The sequence below is a fragment of the Eubalaena glacialis genome, chromosome 14 (assembly GCF_028564815.1).
Source record: "Eubalaena glacialis isolate mEubGla1 chromosome 14, mEubGla1.1.hap2.+ XY, whole genome shotgun sequence".
NCBI lineage: Eukaryota > Metazoa > Chordata > Mammalia > Artiodactyla > Balaenidae > Eubalaena > Eubalaena glacialis.
In genome coordinates, this window is record NC_083729.1 from 27,829,687 (window position 1) to 27,848,649 (window position 18,963).

Genomic DNA, 18,963 nt, shown 5'->3' on the forward strand with positions numbered 1-18,963 from the left:
TCCAGGCAGCCTAGAGGCAAAACTGAGACTAGGAAAAGACTAGGTGGACTTGGTTGAAGGTGGAGTTTATTGAAGTTTCATTGTGATGAAAGGAAGGAATTCTTCTCTAAAAGAAAAAAGTGGGGCTCTGGGCTACCCGACTAACTTGACCAGACTGGTCAATTCAATTCAAAGAAATGCTCCAATTGGTCACACAGGTTGTAAATAACCAGGAAATGTAGGCAAAATAGTTTAAAATTTGTGCTTGTTAGGATTATCTGGAACACCAGATCTTGAAGTCTGATTCTATCAAAATAACGAAATGTAACTCATAGAATTATAAATGGGACTCACTGAAATGCATTCATTTGTCCATCTGCCAGTTATTTCTTGTTTACCATTTAGGTGGGGAGAGGGGAAGAAGCATCAACTTGCAATTGTTAAAAGCATACTGGAATTTCAAAAAGCCATGACTCTTAAATTCTCTCCATCTTCTCTTTCAGTAACTCCTTATCATCTTAATTTCATGGGTCAGATGTTAGGATGAGCCTGAATTGCAGGTGCTACTGAGAAGGAAATGGCTAAATGAATAATATTTTTTACTGCTTAATATTTATTGAATCCATCTATTTCTAATTACAATATTGTGTTTCATCTCCTACAAGACTGCTTTTGCACGTGGAGATGACTTGTAACATATACTGCCATTATTATCAGGGACTTCTTATAGTTATCATTGTTTATTTAAAATCTTAGCAAACTACAGTACACAGAAATCTGAAATAAAATGAGCATCTGGCGACAATGTACCTTTCTCCTTGATTGAAAAAGTTCCCTATGAAATCTAGTGTTATTCATAGCATATACCTTCATTTGTTGCTAAACAGAGACACACAAAAATATAATATATCACATTTTAATGGTAGAAATGTGAAATCTTATAGCATGCACTGTTTTGTGTGTGTGTGTGTGTGTGTGTGTGTGTGTGTATGGGCACATAATATATTAAAACCCAGTACTCCACATATTATTTTAAGTAGATTTTTACTGGTAAATTGGGAAAGAAGAGTAAGAGGGATAGAGTGGGTGTGTGTGGTAGGCACTCAACATAGGTTTGCTGAGTTGAGTCAAATACTCTGGGTGCCTAAGACAGAGTGGCAGGGTGAAGGTCTGAGTTCCAAGGTCTGGGCTCTCCTGAGAAGTTGCAGAGAGGTTGGTTGGTTCCTTCTCAGTTCTCACATTCCTAATCTTTCACACTAGTGTATTTCTGGCCTTCTTCATTCTCTGAGCAAGTCTTTAATGCTGTTCTTTGTCTGCTGACAACTTAAGAAAGCACTCTGCAAAGGGAGAGTGAATCACTAATATGGACAGAGATAAATTTTCCAAGAGGAAAAGGTGGGGAAAGAGAAGAGGAAAAGTGAATAAATGAGATACCTATTTCCCCCTAATTTAATGCACAGGCACAGAGGAAAATTTAGCTGTACAAGTTTTTTTGTTTTGAATAAGATTTAAATAAACGCTTTCTAAACCAATAAAGACATATATCAAATTCCTGTTGTCCTCCTTTACAGGAAACTACCTGAATCCTGACAGAAGAGATGCATAACTGAAAATGAATTGCTCATTTTGGAGAAATACATTAATTGAATGTATTTGATGCTGTGTAGGCTACTCATTTATTTAAAAAATGGCAAAAAGTATTTTAATACTTAAACACACACATGCACGTAGACACACAGAATTTCATTATCATGTGACAGTTAGGTTGGTTTCCTTTTGTGTTGAAATGGTTGGAATCCAGGAAATCTCATCTAGTCCTTTTGTATCTTCTAGAATAAATTAAAGAAACTGGAATTGAGCTTCCTAAATGGAAAGTCAAAGTAACCCAGTGTTACTCTTAGGGATAATGTCAACAATATCTAACACACAAAACATTGCCCTGTCCATTTGTTTCTTGTGATTCTATGGTAAAAGATATTGCTGAACTAGTAGTATTATATTTGTACATGCATTTATGTTTTATAAATCTATTACCTAAAGGTAATGGATCCTAAATCTAGATTTCTATCCCTAACATTTTCCTAAGTCCTGGAAAGGTATTTCCAAATGCCAAATGAACATATTTCTAACTGTGGTAGGTAAAAATTTTAGGATGGTCCCGTGACCTTTGCCTGGGTGTACTCCAGTGACTATGTTACATTACATGGCAAAAGGCTGGTAAGCAGTTGGCTTTAAGATAAGGAGTTTATCTAGGTGGGACTAATCAAATCACATGAGCCCTTTAAAAGCAGAGGGTTTTCTCTAGCTTGTAGCAGAAGAGAAATCAGAGAGATCTGAAGCATGGGAAAGATTTGACGCTCTGTTGTCGGATTGAAGATGGAGGAAGCCAAGGAGCAGAGACCCCCTAGTGGACGACCTGAATGAATTTGAAAGCGAATTTTCCCCCAGAGCCTCCAAGATAAGAAAAAGCCCAATCCTGGTGAATTCCTTGAATTTTCTCAGCAGAGAATCTAGTTAAGCCTGCCTGAACATCTGACCTACAGAGCTGTTGCCTTCTGTCTGAGGTTGGGGCCTGGCCGTGGGCAAGGGGTGGAGGGGGTTCAGACACCTGGTCCCACCACATCTTGCATGGGGTAAGGCAGTAGCCATCCATGTCCTCCTGGGCTAGGAGCATCACAGTACACACAGATGACTGAGCAGAATCCTCTTGCCCACTTCTGAGTCAGGTCCTGAGAAGCATGGAGGTTGCAATCCTTTGAGGGTCTCCTATCTGCCATTGGTTTGGGCCGTGGGATACAGGAAGAAGATATTGACTGTATTTATATATTATTTGCTAAACAGGATTCCTTCTATTTAACTTCTTTTACAACTGAAATTTAAACCAATGCTATTGTCTAGTATCAATCACCAGGAAAAAAATGTCAGTCAACAGTAATAGACACATAACATCACTATAATTTGATATATAATTGGCCTATAATTTGGCCTATAATTCATTTTTGTCACTTTGACATCACGACCACTGAGTTTAGGTGCTCAGCCATTCTGATGATTGCACTGTGTTGTGTTGTGTTCAAGTGGGTTTCAACTCAGTAAGTCCTGGATTGACGCTAACCTCAGAGTCTTCCTTGTGATCAGTTATGTGGTCATGGAAGCAAAGGGGTTGGGCGGGAGTGGTGGAGGGAACTTGAATTTGGGTTGAGAGGCAAGGAATCATATGCAGAACCAAGGAGTAGGTAGAACCCGAAAATACGAAGTTAGTAGTACAAAGAGCTGGAAAAATGACATATCAGGGGTCAGGCATTTGTGTGTAGCTTCCATTTCTGTCATTAGCATGCTGTGTTGGCTTTTTCAGAGCAAGTTTCTCAGAGTCTCAGTTTCTCTAGTTGTAAAATATCTGTTCTAAATAGGTCAATGGTTGTGAGAACTGGAAAAAATCAACCCCTCTTGAGCTCTATCCACATGCCCTCGCACTTCAAAAGAAAGCACTCTACACAGATATGGAAGTTGGAGTTTTTTAATTTAATGGACAAGTAGGCATGGAAGGCCTAATTCTTTGATACTTAGAGAACAGCCATTCTGAGGATGCCCTCTTTGGGAGTGATTTAAGTATTTGATGATTATATAATGATTGTGCTCTCACACTTCGGAGCAGATTAAGTTTCTTTTTTTAATTGTTCTCAGTTTAAGTGAGATATAATTGGTATACAACATTATATTAGTTTTAGGTACACAACATTATGATTCAATATTAGTATATATTGTGAAATGATCACCACAACAAATCTAGTTCACATCAGTCACCATACATAGTTACAAATTTTTTCTTGCAATGAGAACTTTTTTTTTTTCAGGAATAGATCCAAGTACATATATAGAAAATTTTTTTTAGCATCTTTATTGGAATATAATTGCTTTACAATGGTGTGTTAGTTTCTGCTGTATAACAAAGTGAATCAACTATATGTATACGTATATCCCCAAATCCCCTCCCTCGTGCGTCTCCCTCCCACCCTCCCTAATCCACCCCTCTAGGTGCTCACAGAGCACCAAGCTGATCTCTTGTGCTATGCGGCTGCTTCCCACTATCTATTTTACATTTGGTAGTGTATATATGTCCATGTCACTCTCTCACTTCGTCCCAGCTTACACTTCCCCCTCCCCATGTCCTGAAGTCCATTCTCTACATCTGCGTCTTTATTCCTATCCTGCCCCTAGGTTCTTCAGAATCTTTTTTTTTTTTTTTAGATTCCATATATATGTGTTAGCATACGGTATTTGTTTTTCCCTTTCTGACTTACTTCACTCTGTATGACAGACTGTAGGTCCATCCACCTCACTACAAAAAACTCAATTTTGTTTCTTTTTATGGCTGAGTAATATTCCATTGTATATATGTGCCACATCTTCTTTATCCATTCATCTGTCCATGGACACTTAGGTTGCTTCCATGTCCTGGCTATTGTAAATAGTGCTGCAATGAACATTGTGGTACAAGACTCTTTTTGTTTTTTTTTTGTTTGTTTTTTTTTAGGTCCCAGGCTTCTTTATTTAAGAACAAAGTGATGAGTGATGTGGGGATTAAAATCAAGAGCATCATTGAACTTCACCTTCCCTCCAACCAGTTCCCCCAAACTCCCTGCCCCCACACCCTTTGTGTTCCCAATTCCTTTCTTAGTGAATGAAGAACTTAATCCCAAAGCCCTGGTACGAACCCCAGGGTTCTCTCCCTAGCTGTCCCCCTTCCTCTGCCCCCATTCCTGGGAAGGGCAAACACCTCAGTTTGAATGCATGGAGGAGCCCAGAGTGGTGACAGACACCGAGGGAAAGGCCTCACCCTCAGGAAATGGGACTGAGGAGTACCGCGTAGTGAAATGAGGACCCCCATAGCCTGGGGTACCAAAATGGGGCCCTGGCGCCAGAGGAAAGGATACTGGTCCCCCTGAGAAAGGAGACCCAGCAGCCTCAAAATCCTCTTGTTGCGAATAGTCACTGCTTGATCGTTTGCCCTTCTGGCGACGGTTGCAGAACCACACTCGGACCACATTCTTCTCAAGCCCGAGCTGCTGAGCGATGTGGCTGATCTGCTGCAGGGTGGGCTTTGGGCACTGCAGGAACGTGCTCTCCAGGTTGCCTCTCACTCAGTTCTCAATACTCGTCCGCTTTCTCTTCCGGGCCTGCACGAGGGTCTCTGCCTTGCATATCTCTTGCAGATTCTCGTTGTTGTCAGCTTCCTCCACCCACTTCTGCAGCAGGGGCCGCAGCTTACACATGTTCTTGAAACTGAGCTGCAAAGCCTCAAAACGGCAGATGGTCGTTTGGCTGAACACCTTCCCAAAGAGAACCCCCAGGGTGAGCCCCACATCGGCCTGGGTATATCCCAGGGTGATCCTCTTCTGCTTTAGGAGCTTGGCAAATTGTTCGAGGTCTTTCTGAAGAGCTTTGATGTCCTGGGACTCCTCGGGGTTTGGCTCCAGCTTCTCCTTGTCCAGCTTCACGGGGCCAGCGGGGGCGGCGCAGGGCTCCGGGGAGGCCCCCTCGGAGTTGCTCTCCACCCCGGCTCCCGCCTCACCCTCGGGCTGAGGGGTCTCCAGGCCACCTTGGGGCACCAGCCCCACTCCAACCTGAGGTGCACAGTAGGCCATCCCTCCGCAGAAGTCATAGGGCGGGGGGCACGCGGGAAGACCCCACACCTCGGCGCCGGGCCCAACCCCCGGCCCGATCCCTGACCCACCGGGAGGCCCTTGGAAGCTCATCCAGGTCCGAGGATCAACCCAGCCCAGCTCTGGCCCTCCCGGCCCATCGCCTCCACAGCCCGGCGGGGGCGAAAAGGCGAAGTCGGAAGCCAGGTGTCCCGCCATGGGGAAGGAAGGCGCCCCAAGCCGGGGGCCTAGGAAAACGAGGACTCTCCTAGGGACGGCTCGACACCTCTCCAAGACTCTTTTTGAATTATGGTTTTCTCTGGTTATATGACCAGTAGTGGGATTGCTGGGTCGTATGGTAGTTCTATTTTTAGTTTTTTAAGGAACCTCCATACTGTTCTCAATAGGCGCTGTATCAATTTACATTCCCACCAACAGTACAAGAGGGTTTGTTTTCTCCACACCCTCTCCAGCATTTAATGTTTGTAGACTTTTTGATGATGGCCATTCTAAGCACTGTGAGGTGATACCTCACTGTACTTTTGATTTGCATTTCTCTAATGATTAGTGATGTTGAGCATCCTTTCATGTGTTTGTTGGCAATCTGTATATCTTCTTTGGAGAAATGTCTGTTTTGGTCTTCTGCCCATTTTTGGATTGGGTTGTTTGTTTTTTGATATTGAGCTGCATGAGCTGCTTGTATATTTTGGAGATTAATCCTTTGTCAGTTGCTTTGTTTGCAAATATTTTCTCCCATTCTGAGGGTTGTATTTTCATCTTGCTTATGGTTTCCTTTACTGTGCAAAGGCTTTTAAGTTTCATTAGGTCCCATTTGTTTATTTTTGTTTTTACTTCCATTTCTCCAGGAGGTGGGTCAAAAAGGATCTTGCCGTGATTTATGTCATAGAGTGTTCTGCCTCTGTTTTCCTCTAAGAATTTTATAGTGTATGGCCTTTCATTTAGGTCTTTAATCCATTTTGAGTTTATTTTTGCGTATGGTGTTAGGAAGTGTACTAATTTCATTCTTTTACATGTAGCTGTCCAGTTTTCCCAACACCACTTATTGAAGAGGCTGTCTTTTCTCCATTGTATATTCTTGCCTCCTTTATCAAAGATAAGGTGACCATATGTGCATGGGTTTATCTCTGGGCTTTCTATCCTGTACCATTGATCTATATTTCTGTTTTTGTGCCAGTACCATACTGTCTGGATTACTGTAGCTTTGTAGTATAGTCTGAAGTCAGGGAGCCTGATTCCTACAACTCCGTTTTTCTTTCTCAAGGTTGCTTTGGCTATTTGGGGTGTTTTGTGTTTCCAAACAAGTTGTGAAATTTTTTGTTCTAGTTCTGTGAAAAACGCCATTGGTAGTTTGATAGGGACTGCATTTAATCTGTAGATTGCTTTGGGTAGTAGAGTCATTTTCATCATCAAATACTTACAATGTTGATTCTTCCAATCCAAGAACATGGTATATCTTTCCATCTGTTTGTGTCATCTTTAATTTCTTTCACCAGTGTCTTATAGTTTTCTGCATATAGGTCTTTTGTCTCCTTAGGTGGGTTTATTCCTAGGTATTTTATTCTTCTTGTTGCAATGGTAAATGGGAGTGTTTCCTTAATTTCTCTTTCAGATTTTTCATCATTAGTGTATAGGAATGCAAGAGATTTCTGTGCATTAATCTTGTATCCTGCTACTTTACCAAATTCATTGCTTAACTCTAGTAGTTTTCTGATAGCATCCTTAGGATTCTCTATGTATAGTATCATGTCGTCTGCAAACAGAGACAGTTTTACTTCTTCTTTTCCGATTTAGATTCCTTTTATTTCTTTTTCTTCTCTGATTGCTGTGGCTAAAACTTCCAAAACTATGTTGAATAATAGTGGTGAGAGTGGGCAGCCTTGTCTTGTTCCTGTTCTTAGTGGAAATCGTTTCAGTTTTTCACCATTGAGAACAAAGTTGGCTGTGGGTTTGTCATATATGGCCTTTTTTATGTTGAGGTATGTTCCCTCTGTGCCTACTTTCTGGAGGGTTTTTATCATAAATGGGTGTTGAATGTTGTTGAAAGCTTTTTCTGCATCTATTGAAATGATCATATGGTTTTCTCCTTCACTTTGTTAATATGGTTTATCACATTGGTTGATTTACGTATACTGAGGAATCCTTGCATTCCTGGGACAAACCCCGCTTTATCATGCTGTATGATCCTTTTAATGTGCTGTTGGATTCTGTTTGCTAGTAGTTTTGTTGAGGATTTTTGCATCTGTGTTCATCAGTGATATTGGCCTGTAGTTTTCTTTTTATGTGACATGTTTGTCTGGTTTTGGTATCAGGGTAATGGTGGCCTTGTAGAATGAGTTTGGGAGTGTTCCTCCCTCTGCTATATTTTGGAAGAGTTTGAGAAGGATAGGGGTTAGTTCTTCTCTAAATGTTTGATAGAATTCGCCTGTGAAGCCATCTGGTCCTGGGCTTTTGTTTGTTGGAAGATTTTTAATCACAGTTTCAATTTCAGTGCTTGTGATTGGTCTGTTTATATTTTGTTTCTTCCTGGTTCAGTCTTGGAAGGTTGTGCTTTTCTAAGAATTCATCCATTTCTTCCAGGTTGTCCATTTTATTGGCATATGGTTGCTTGTAGCAATCTCTCATGATCCTTTGTATTTCTTCAGTGTCAGTTGTTACTTCTCCTTTTTCATTTCTAATTCTGTTGATTTGAGTCTTCTCCCTTTTTTTCTTGATGAGTCTGGCTAATGGTTTATCAATTTTGTTTATCTCCTCAAAGAACCAGCCTTTAGGTTTATTGATGTTTGGTATCGTTTCCTTCATTTGTTTTTTTTGTTTTTTTTCTGATCTGATCTTTATGATTTCTTTCCTTCTGCTAACTTTGGGGTTTTTTTTTTTTTGTTCTTCCTTCTCTAATTGCTTTAGGTATAAGGTTAGGTTGTTTATTTGAGATTTTTCTTGTTTCTTGAGGTAGGATTGTATTGCTATAAACTTCCCTCTTAGAACTGCTTTTGCTGCAACCCATAGGTTTTGGGTTGTCGTGTTTTCATTGTCATTTTTCTCTAAAAATGACAATCAAAAAAAACAAATTTTTTTGATTTCCTCTGATTTTTTCAGTGATCTCTTGGTTATTTAGTAATATATTGGTTAGCCTCCATGTGTTTGTATATTTTACAGATTTTTTCCTGTAATTGATATCTAGTCTCATAGCATTGTGGTTGGAAAAGATACTTGATATGATTTCAATTTTCTTAAATTTACCAAGGCTTGATTTGTGACCCAAGATATGATCTATCCTGGAGAATGTTCCTTGCACACTTGAGAACGAAGTGTATTCTGTTGTTTTTGGATGGAATGTCCTATAAATATCAATTAAGTCCATCCTGTTTAATGTTTCATTTAAAGCTTGTGTTTCCTTATTTATTTTCATTTTGGATGATCTGACCATTGGTGAAAGTGGGGTGTTAAAGTCCCCTGCTATTATTGTGTTACTGTTGATTTCCCCTTTTATGGCTGTTAGCATTTGCCATATGTATTGATGTGCTTCTATGTTGGGTGCATAAATATTTACAATTGTTATATCTTCTTCTTGGATTGATCCCTTGATCATTATGTAGTGTCCTTCTTTGTCTCTTGTAATAGTCTTTATTTTAAAATCTATTTTGTCTGATATGAGAATTGCTACTCCAGCTTTCTTTTGATTTCCATTTGCATGGGAATATCTTTTTCCATCTGCTCACTTTCAATCTGTATGTGTCCCTGGGTCTGAAGTGGCTCTCCTGTAGATAGCATATATATGGATCTTGTTTCTGTATTCAGCCAGTCTATGTGTTTTGGTTGGAACCTTTAATCCATTTACATTTAAGGTAGTTATCGATATGTATATTCCTGTTACCATTTTCTTAATTGTTTTGGGTTTGTGTTTGTAGGTCTTTTCCTTCTCTTGTGTTTCCTGCCTAGAGAAGTTCCTTTAGCATTTGTTGTAAAGGTGATTTGGTGGTGCTGAATTGTCTTAGCTTTTGATTGTCTGTAAAGGTTTTAATTTCTCCATCGAATCTGAATGAGATCCTTGCTGGGTAGAGTAATCTTGGTTGTAGGTTTTTCCCTTTCATCACTTCAAATATGTCCTGCCACACCCTTCTGGGTTGCAGAGTTTCTGCTGAAAGATTAGCTATTAACCTTATGGGGATTCCCTTGTATTTGTGGCTGTTCCCTTGCTGCTTTTAATATTTTTTCTTTGTATTTAATTTTTGATAGTTTGATTAATATGTGTCTTGGCGTGTTTCTCCTTGGATTTATCCTGTATGGGACTCTCTGTGCTTCCAGGACTTGATTAACTATTTCCTTTCCCATATTAGGGAAGTTTTCAACTATAATCTCTTCAAATATTTTCTCAGTCCCTTTCTTTTTCTCTTCTTCTTCTGGAACCCCTATAATTCGAATGTTGGTGGTTTAATATTGTCCCAGAAATCTCTGAGAGTATCCCCAGTTCTTTTCATTCTTTTTTCTTTATTCTGCTCTGCAGTAGTTATTTCCACTATATTATCTTCCAGGTCACTTTTCCTTTCCTCTGCCTCAGTTATTCTGCTATTGATTCCTTCTAGAGGATTTTTAATTTCATTTATTATGTTGTTCATCATTGTTTGTTTGCTCTTTAGTTCTTCTAGGTCCTTCTTAAATGTTTCTTGTATTTTCTCCATTCTATTTCCAAGATTTTGGATCATCTTTAGTATCATTACTCTGAATTCATTTTCAGGTACACTGCCTATTTCCTCGTCATTTGTTTGGTCTGGTGCGTTTTTACCTTGCTCCTTCATCTGCTGTGTATTTCTCTGTCTTCTCATTTTGCTTAACTTACTGTGTTTGGAGTCTCCTTTTCACAGGCTGCAGGTTCATAGTTCCCGGTGTTTTTGGTGTCTGCCCCCAGTGGGTAAGTTTGGTTCAGTGAGTTGTGTAGGCTTCCTGGTGGTGGGGACTGGTGCCTGTGTTCTGATAGATGAGGCTGGATCTTGTCTTTCTGGTGGGCAGGACTGCATCTGGTGGTGTGTTTTGGGGTGTCTGTGACCTTATTATGATTTTAGGCAGCCTCTCTGCTAATGGGTGGGGTTGTGTTCCTGTCTGCTTGTTGTTTGGTATGGGGTGTCCAGCACTGGAGCTTGCTGGCCATTGATTGGAGCTGGGTCTTAACATTGAGATGGAGATCTCTGGGAGAGGTCTCGGTGATTGATATTACATGGGGCTGGGAGGTCTCTGGTTTACCAATGTCCTGAACTCGGCTCTCCCACCTCAGAGGCTCAGGCCTGACACCGGGTCGGAGAACCAAGACCCTTTTGGGAAGTGTGAGGTCTTCTGCCAGTGTTCAGTAGGTGTTCTGTAGGAGTTGTTCCATATGTAGATGTATTTTTGATGTATTTGTGGGGAGGAAGGTGATCTCCACATCTTACTCCTCTGCCATCTTGAAGGTCCTCTGTGAGATTAAGTATTTTGAACTAGAAAAGTGGAACATTTGTATGTTTGCGCTTACTAGGATTACAAACTGGGGTAAACAGGTACCTGGAACATTGGATTTTCTTAAAAAACAATCTTTGAACAGAGGTGGTTTTGGCTAGATGATCTGACTCTGTCAATCTGCCTTTAGATGATCATAGTTTGATAATTTTCTGTACACCTGGACTGTTGTTTATTAATATTGTACAATCTGGGATTATAATGTATTCTTGATAATATCATTGCCTGATATAAATGTTTCCTATCTTATTTATGATAAACTGGCAAGTTTCTGCATCTGTCCAATTAGTGAGTTTAGAAGTAGAATTTTTTTGGATAACACCATGAGGTTATCTGGGTTATAAAATTTCAGAGGTGGGCCATTTTAACAGGGCGGTAACCCCTTGAACCATCATATAATTGCCATTACAAGGAATATATCTACATCTATGAGGGGAGGACATAGGTCCCTAAATTTATATAAAAGCTTTCTTTTCCTTTCTCTTCTCATTTAATATTACATTTTCACCTTGATTCCTTCAGACTTGAATTTTGAACTCTGGCCCACAAAGAGGGTATGATGCCTTCAAAAAAATCACTGTACTAGGCTGTTACAGATTGTGCCCTGCCTTAGAATTTGTTTGGTGGGAGGTTGTTTCTTTAAACTCTTTGTTGTCCTATTTGAAATTAATATACTGCAACACTTGTTAATATGGCTGGACCTTCCATGGTTTTAATTTGAATCACTGAGGTATTTAAAAGATAATAGAGAGTAGCTTTCATCCCTTTGGTGGTGTGCTAAGATTAAATAGTTACTTTCTCAAGCCTTAGCAGCCAGTCTAAGTGAGGACACTGCAGAGGAGATGATGAATAGACCAGAGAAGCTGCAAACATCTATGACACCCCTGAAGGTGAAATTCAGCACGCTTCTGCTGCTACAGTTTCTAAAAGTAAATACAGGATTTGGCATTGCTGAGACTTATCTCTACTCAAAGAACTCAAAAGATTTGAGGGGAAGGGGAAGGCAGGGAGTTGGAACGCATGCCAAGGCAGCTGGAGACAGACCCTGAAATAAATAATGGTACACTATTTAGTTACTGAATGTGAGGTGCTTCTATGCACCGTGTTTTTAAAAGAGTAATAGATTTTTATTGCTACTAAGCCTGAAATAAACAAGTGATTTGATTATTTTGTCTAGATTAATTGGTAATGAATCAATTAGCAACCATTAAATTCAGCCAATCACCTAGTTACTAACTGGTTTATAAATCCACCACTCCAGTAAAAGGGGTATGTCTACACATGGCCTTGGATACTCAATGTCCCAGAAAAAGGGGTTTTCAAACACATATTTGTCTTTTAGCTGCACATGCTTATGAATCATATGTCTGGTATCTTTTATATCTTGTTCACTATTTGAAAAATGGATTGCATAACTAAGGCTCATTTTAACACAGAGAACCATTCCTGGGAAGAGAGAGTTATAGATGTCTAGCTATAAGGAAGTACCATGTTCCTATAGTTCTTGAGCTTGCAACAGTGTAAGGAGGTTTAAAGCTAGTATTTACCCTCTTCCCTTTCAAAAAAACAATGTACCAAGTCTCCTTCTTTACTTCTGTACATTTGAAGAATGATCCATCTAACAGCTTATGTCCTCTACCAAATACTAGATACTGTGCCACACAGTATCTAGAGACCACTACCAGAGATGTAAGCACAAGTTGGGAACTGGTTTGAAAATTCCCTTGCAGCTCAAAAATGAGACATGAGGCCTAGAGCATGAGCTTAATAGCTTACATGTCCTTTCTACAACCTCTAAGGCTATGGTTATGGAGTAGCCTGCACAATAGAGTCTATCTTCTTCCCTTGCTAAGTTTAGCAAATGCTGAAACATTTAGTAGAAGAAACAAAAGCATAGGTGCTTTTGGTTTTATCAGGAAACATATTTTGACAGTGAAATATTAAAAGCTTCTAATTAAATTCAAATCAACTTCCAAGAATGCTTACGGTATTAGGATAGGTTAGACTGTGCTTCAGGAACAAATAAATCCTGGTATCTCAGTGGCTTAACATATAAACATTTATTACTTGCTCAAGCAAAATCTTCTGCAGGCTCAGCAGTTCCTTCACACACCTTCCTTCCAAATGGTGACTCAGGACTCCCGATCGTGCCCATCTTGTTGCAGCTCTACCATTCAACATGGGGCTTCCTGGTTGCTGCAGCCATGGAAGAGAATTTAGAGGGTAGTTCATGGACTTTTCACTGCTTCAGCTCTAAAATGACAGGTGTCATGTCCCAGCATAGTTTACTGGCCAGAACAGGTCACTTGGCCCCACCTAACTGCAAGGTCCCTGCGAAACAAGATCTGTCTTAGGTCTTAGATACAGAGCAAAACCAGATGTTAGTGAGCACTGTTAGTGTCAACCCCACCTACAGTGTGCCGCCCACTTTGCTAAGTGGTGAGGATAACAAAGATGAGTGCAATGGAGTTTTCCAATTTAAGAAACTCATAATCCATTGGTTTAAAAATATGCTTATGAAATGTTAGTGTAGTATCCATATTAACAAAATAAGACATTAAATTGACTATATGGAATGGTTTCAATTATTTAAAAATAGAATCATTCATTCAAAGACATGAATATCACAGTATAAATAAATAGTGGCCTTTAAAATCTAAAGCTCAACATGAAATTAGAGATTTATTAAGATTTTCACTTCATTATATATTGGCTACCTGTAAAACTTTGGCTTCATGCAGTTTAGTGGAATTGGGAAAGTGAAATGAAACCAAACACAAATGAAAATCCTTCTTTATTAGTACTGAACTGCTTGTGATTCTAAGGAGGAGGCAACTCAGTATGTACAAGAATGTGCAGGATTTGAGAGACCAAGCTGAAACTTATTCCTAGTAAGTGGCTAGGCAGATAGAGATCCCCAAGAAGAAATGAGGGATCCTTAGAAGTAGAGGACTGTCACCAACTGACAGAGGCCAATTTCATCTCATTTTGCCAGTTGGATAAGTTATAAAAAGGGAGGACCTTTGTCAACTCTTTCCCCCTTTTGAATGATGTGTTAATCAGAATTACAAGTCCCTCAGGGATTGTTTTCTTTCTTACCCTTTTTAGAGTTGTTTTTTCCTGAAGGTAAGAGTAAAACTTGCTCATCAAAGAAAATTTAGAAAGTACAGGAAAGGCTTAAAAAAAGGAAATAATTATCCTTAATGCCCTTGTTCAAGGATAGCCTCCATTAACATTTTAGACTTTATATATTTATTTTATTTTATATCATTGAAACTGTACCTTATAGGCAATTTGATGTCTTGCTTTGTTAATAGAGATACTGCCTCCTACTTACATTTCATAAACATATTTTTAAAATGTGGGCTATCACTGTGTATTCAGCATTGAGAACCACTGCTCTGGCACAACCATTTCCCCCTTTTTTGATCTATTTGCTGTTTTCCCAGGCCCAACATTTTATCCATAGCCATGTCTAATTCCATTCTCACCTGTCAGAGAATATTAAAAACCTACACAACCACAGCTGACATTTTATTAACATTACTCAGGGAACCAGCTTAGAAAACCTATACATTCTTCCACATTAAGAAATTGATTAGCTGTATTGTACCTCAGCCAGTGTAGACTCAATTCTGGCTGCACATTAGAATTACTTGGGGAGCTTTTAAAAAATCAGAAACAAAACAAACACCTCTGCTCATCACCAACCCCTGGAGATTCTGGTTCAACTATTATGGGATGGGGCCCCAGTCAGTGGTATTGCTTTTATTTTATTTATTTATTTATTTTATTTTTGACTGCGTTGGGTCTTCGTTGCTGCCCGCGGGCTTTCTCTAGTTGTGGCGAGCGGGGGCTACTCTTCGTTGCGGTGTGTGGGCTTCTCATTGTGGTGGCTTCTCTCATTGTGGAGCACGGGCTCTAGGCATGCGGGCTTCAGTAGTTGTGGCTCGCAGGCTCTAGAGCACAGGCTCAGTAGTTGTGGCGCATGGGCTTAGTTGCTCCGTGGCATGTGGGATCTTCCTGGACCAGGGCTCGAGCCCGTGTCCCCTGCATTGGCAGGCGGATTCTTAACCACTGTGCCACCAGGGAAACCCCAGTGGTATTGTTTTTAAAGCTCTCTGGTAATATGTAGCCAGTTTTGAGAACCACAGAACCTTCATAGGGTGAGAGGATCAGCAGCCATGAGAACACATAACCCTAAGGCACAAAAGATCAATAGCTAGATCTTCCCCAGTCCTGAGGATTCTTTGAACAATGAGAAGTATTTCTTTGCACATAGCAGAGTGGGAAATTGGACATAAGTATCAATAATGAGAGTGATAATGAATAGTTTGCCTGGCTGTGCCAACGGATGTGCATGTGGGAGTGATGGGAAATGAGATTTGTGAGGAAGAGAAGTAGACACGTGGGGTCAGGCAGTATAGTCTCAACTACAAGGCCAAGGGCTCTTAGAAATGCGATTTACTAGACAGTTGGGAGCTCTCGTAAGTCCCTGAGCAGTATAATTCTCAGACAACTAGTGCTTCTTAAATTGTTTTCTGCTTCTAAATCACCTTATCTAATCACACATTGTATGTCTATATGAGTGTGCCATTCCACTGTTGCTTATGTGTATGTAGTATATTTGGTGTATTGAACCACCATACCTGTTGGGGTATAACCATTAAGCAACTATATATTTATTCCTCTGTCCCTTTAAAAATATTTGTTGGAGCTAGTTCTTTCCTTGCTTCTGGATGAAAATCTAAGTGGTCCGTGACTACTCTAGTAAGTTCTACATAATGGGCACTATCAAAAGCTGCCTCTGTCCTCTGGATCTGGCATGTGTTTAATCCTTCCTTTCATGGGATACTCAAATATTCTTTGGTGGAAACCTTCTCCTACTACTGCCAAGTTACTGCAGATCCCTTGATAATAGCAAATATTTCTTTATTCTGGCTGATGACTTAGTCCTTCCACAGGCAGGCACTAGAAATTAGGTACTGCCTACAATTTCTCTCTGCTCAAGTCTGTTACCCACTCAGACAAGACTTAGTAACATTCAGGCTCTCTCTCTCCTGCATGGCACACATCTGGTCCATGGGAAATGCTTATGTGTGTTTTGTGCCAACAGACTCTGGGAGTTCGGGCTGAACCCACTCATCCACCATTCCATTGACTTGTCAACAGTGGCTCATCCGCTTGCCTTTGGACTGTTACATTTGTAGGAAAGAGTCAGACATCAGGGCCCAAGGCCTTGTAACTGTGGGGAATAAGTGCTCCTAAGTGTTCTGTTGAAGCCCCTCTCATCAGTGTGAGGTGAGAGGGCCAGCATTTCCTTACTCTGACTTGGGATGGAGGGTGGGATTCACTCCACATTGATGCTTCTTTCCAAAAATGCCTCCTCAGAACTGCTGAAGAAAAATGTATTAATCACAATTAACTAAATAAGTCACTGATGCTACTTAGCCTGAATGGTTCTACTTAAAGTTACCGAGGTGAGAAGTGGCTAGATTGGAAACCACACTTGCCTTTATGATGATCAGTTTGGGACTTATATTTAAAACTACTGATTGTTTTCTCTGTCCTTGGCATATTAATGCATCTTCATACCTATGGCTCATTACTCCTTTTGGCAGTCTTATGGACCTCTTATTTCACTTCTGTTTCAACTGCTCTGGTAAATGACTGCCTGCCTGTCCCCCCAGAGGACCCCAAAGCAAATTTCAGGCATGCCCCATAGCCTATATTTAAAATCATGTTGCTCAAAACATACTCTCCAAATTTCATAAAAATCTGTCAAGCTGATTTTGCTTGATGTAGTAACAGAGATATGTTAAAACAAATACAAACATATTTTTATTTTTATAGCTATACATACATGCAGTTAAAAATAAGTAAATATTAGGTAGTAAATTCAACTGGCTAAGGAAAAGAGTGTTTTGATTATGTTGTTGGAATAGATGGGAATTTGAATGGTATTGTTTCTCAACCCTGCTGGAGGCTGGGGGATAGTAAATTTTCTCAAATACCATTTAAGTCTCTCTGCTCCTTGCTGTTTGTCTTGCCAGGATATCATAGGTCTTGATGGATTTGTTATGTGCAGTCATGATTGGCTGATTGTTCCACCTCTTTGATCATCCCACTAGGCTGTCCTTTGGAAATCTGCTGTTAGCCTGGGCCTGCTGTGTTGCCATGTGCCCTGCAGCTTTCATCTGATAAACAGTTCTTTCTGTTTGTTTGCTCTGCTAGGTGCTTACTATACAAATTTGAGTTAGAATAAAAGGTTTAGTTTTGACCTTCCCAAATTGCTAAATATAATTGCGTCTTTTTATACATCTTTACTATACTAAAGGCACTGCTGAACAGACATAATCCTTTCAGAAGGGAAATGAGTTATTTGGCTTCTTTGGAAGTTGTAGATTCATTCTCATTTTTGCTCTAGTAGCCATTGTTTATTTGAAAATTTTCCTGCAGTTTATTAAAGTGAGGTCTCTCTGCATTTTGCTGGAGAACTTAGCTCTTCCTGACACAAATGACTGGGGGTTTTATTTTTATTTATTTATTTTGCTATTACTTTTAAATATTTAGTGAATCACCAGCAGATTTTAAAGCTCACTAAGAGGTTTCAGAGTTTCTTCTGCTTAAGCAGTGGGTTATAAACAAGATGTAATTTTTAAAATTGAGATTCCATTACAGGTGGAGTTGAGGGTTGTATTAAATTTAGTAGGAGAAAAAACAGAGGGGGGTTAACTTCCACATTTACCTTTTGCAAACATCTTTATTACTCTCCCATCATTTGGCCTCTCTCTGGGAGAACCTCCTGCTCTTGGTGGCAAGTACTCATTCTGTATGAAGAGGTTATCTTCAGGGAATGGGGGCATCCCCTCTCCTTATTAAAGTCCTGGGATCTGAACATTTTTCACCAACAAATGGCTTAAAGTTTGTGTACCTGATGCAGAGAGGTGTTACTTAACTCTCATTGTACTTCTCAAATTTCTAAAATTAAGTGTTCTTAAAGGAAAAGAGGTGTAAACCCTAGGGTTGTAGGTTTAGTATATCACAAGCAAGATATTTCTTTAATATTTTTATCTTCAAAAGTCCTATAACATTGACATTCAAGTATGTATATATGTATACATATATATAATATTTATCTATGTCTAATGTAAACAATTTATATGTAAAATTAAAGAATTTTCCCCTAGGCAACCTTTGAGTAAAATTAATAATTATTCCTGTTCTGGGTAGAAATTCAGTGTGGTCTGGTTCCTTTATTCCTCCCATTTTACTCTTTCCTAGGCGATTAGAATTGTTATGGCTTTTCTTTCAGAGGATATGTTGTGTGATGATATGTTGTGTCGTCTTTCTTCCACTCTAGTAAGTTTAAAGCTGTACTTGATGGAGCTCCTATTATGGCTTTATATTTTCCCCATGTTAGCTCTCTTTAGAGGAGGGCTAACTTTGCTACCTATACAACTGCTGTCTCTGACAAAGATGGAATTCAATGCCCTCATGGTCACCATTTATTTATTTTTTAATACAACCTCCCTCCTCTTTGTTCTTCCCTCTCTCCCAGCACACTTTGAGGCTGGCTCAAATGCTTTCCATTTGCTACAAATCCCTTTCAACAAATTTTATCTTCCTTACCACTTACTTCCTCTAGAAATACATTGTTCATTTCTTAAAGATGTATATAAATCTTTTAGGTATGGTATTTAAAGCACAATAAACGTAAGCCTAGGTGCTTTCAGAGTGAATTAACTACTAAAGCTTATATATAGAGCTATGCATGTGCGAGTGTATGCAAATAGTGAATAGCAGTCAGAATATTATTGTCACCAACCATACTGAT

At 39.6% G+C, this 18,963-nt stretch overlaps 1 protein-coding gene across 1 annotated transcript; it reads right to left on the reverse strand.

The window, feature by feature from the left end:
• Positions 1 to 4,757: 4,757 nt before the first annotated feature.
• On the reverse strand, positions 4,758 to 5,840 carry LOC133074643 (POU domain, class 5, transcription factor 1-like). Its single transcript, XM_061168568.1, is given in 1 exon segment — positions 4,758 to 5,840. A coding segment is annotated over 1 exon segment (1,083 nt).
• Between the last annotated feature and the right edge of the window lie 13,123 nt (positions 5,841 to 18,963).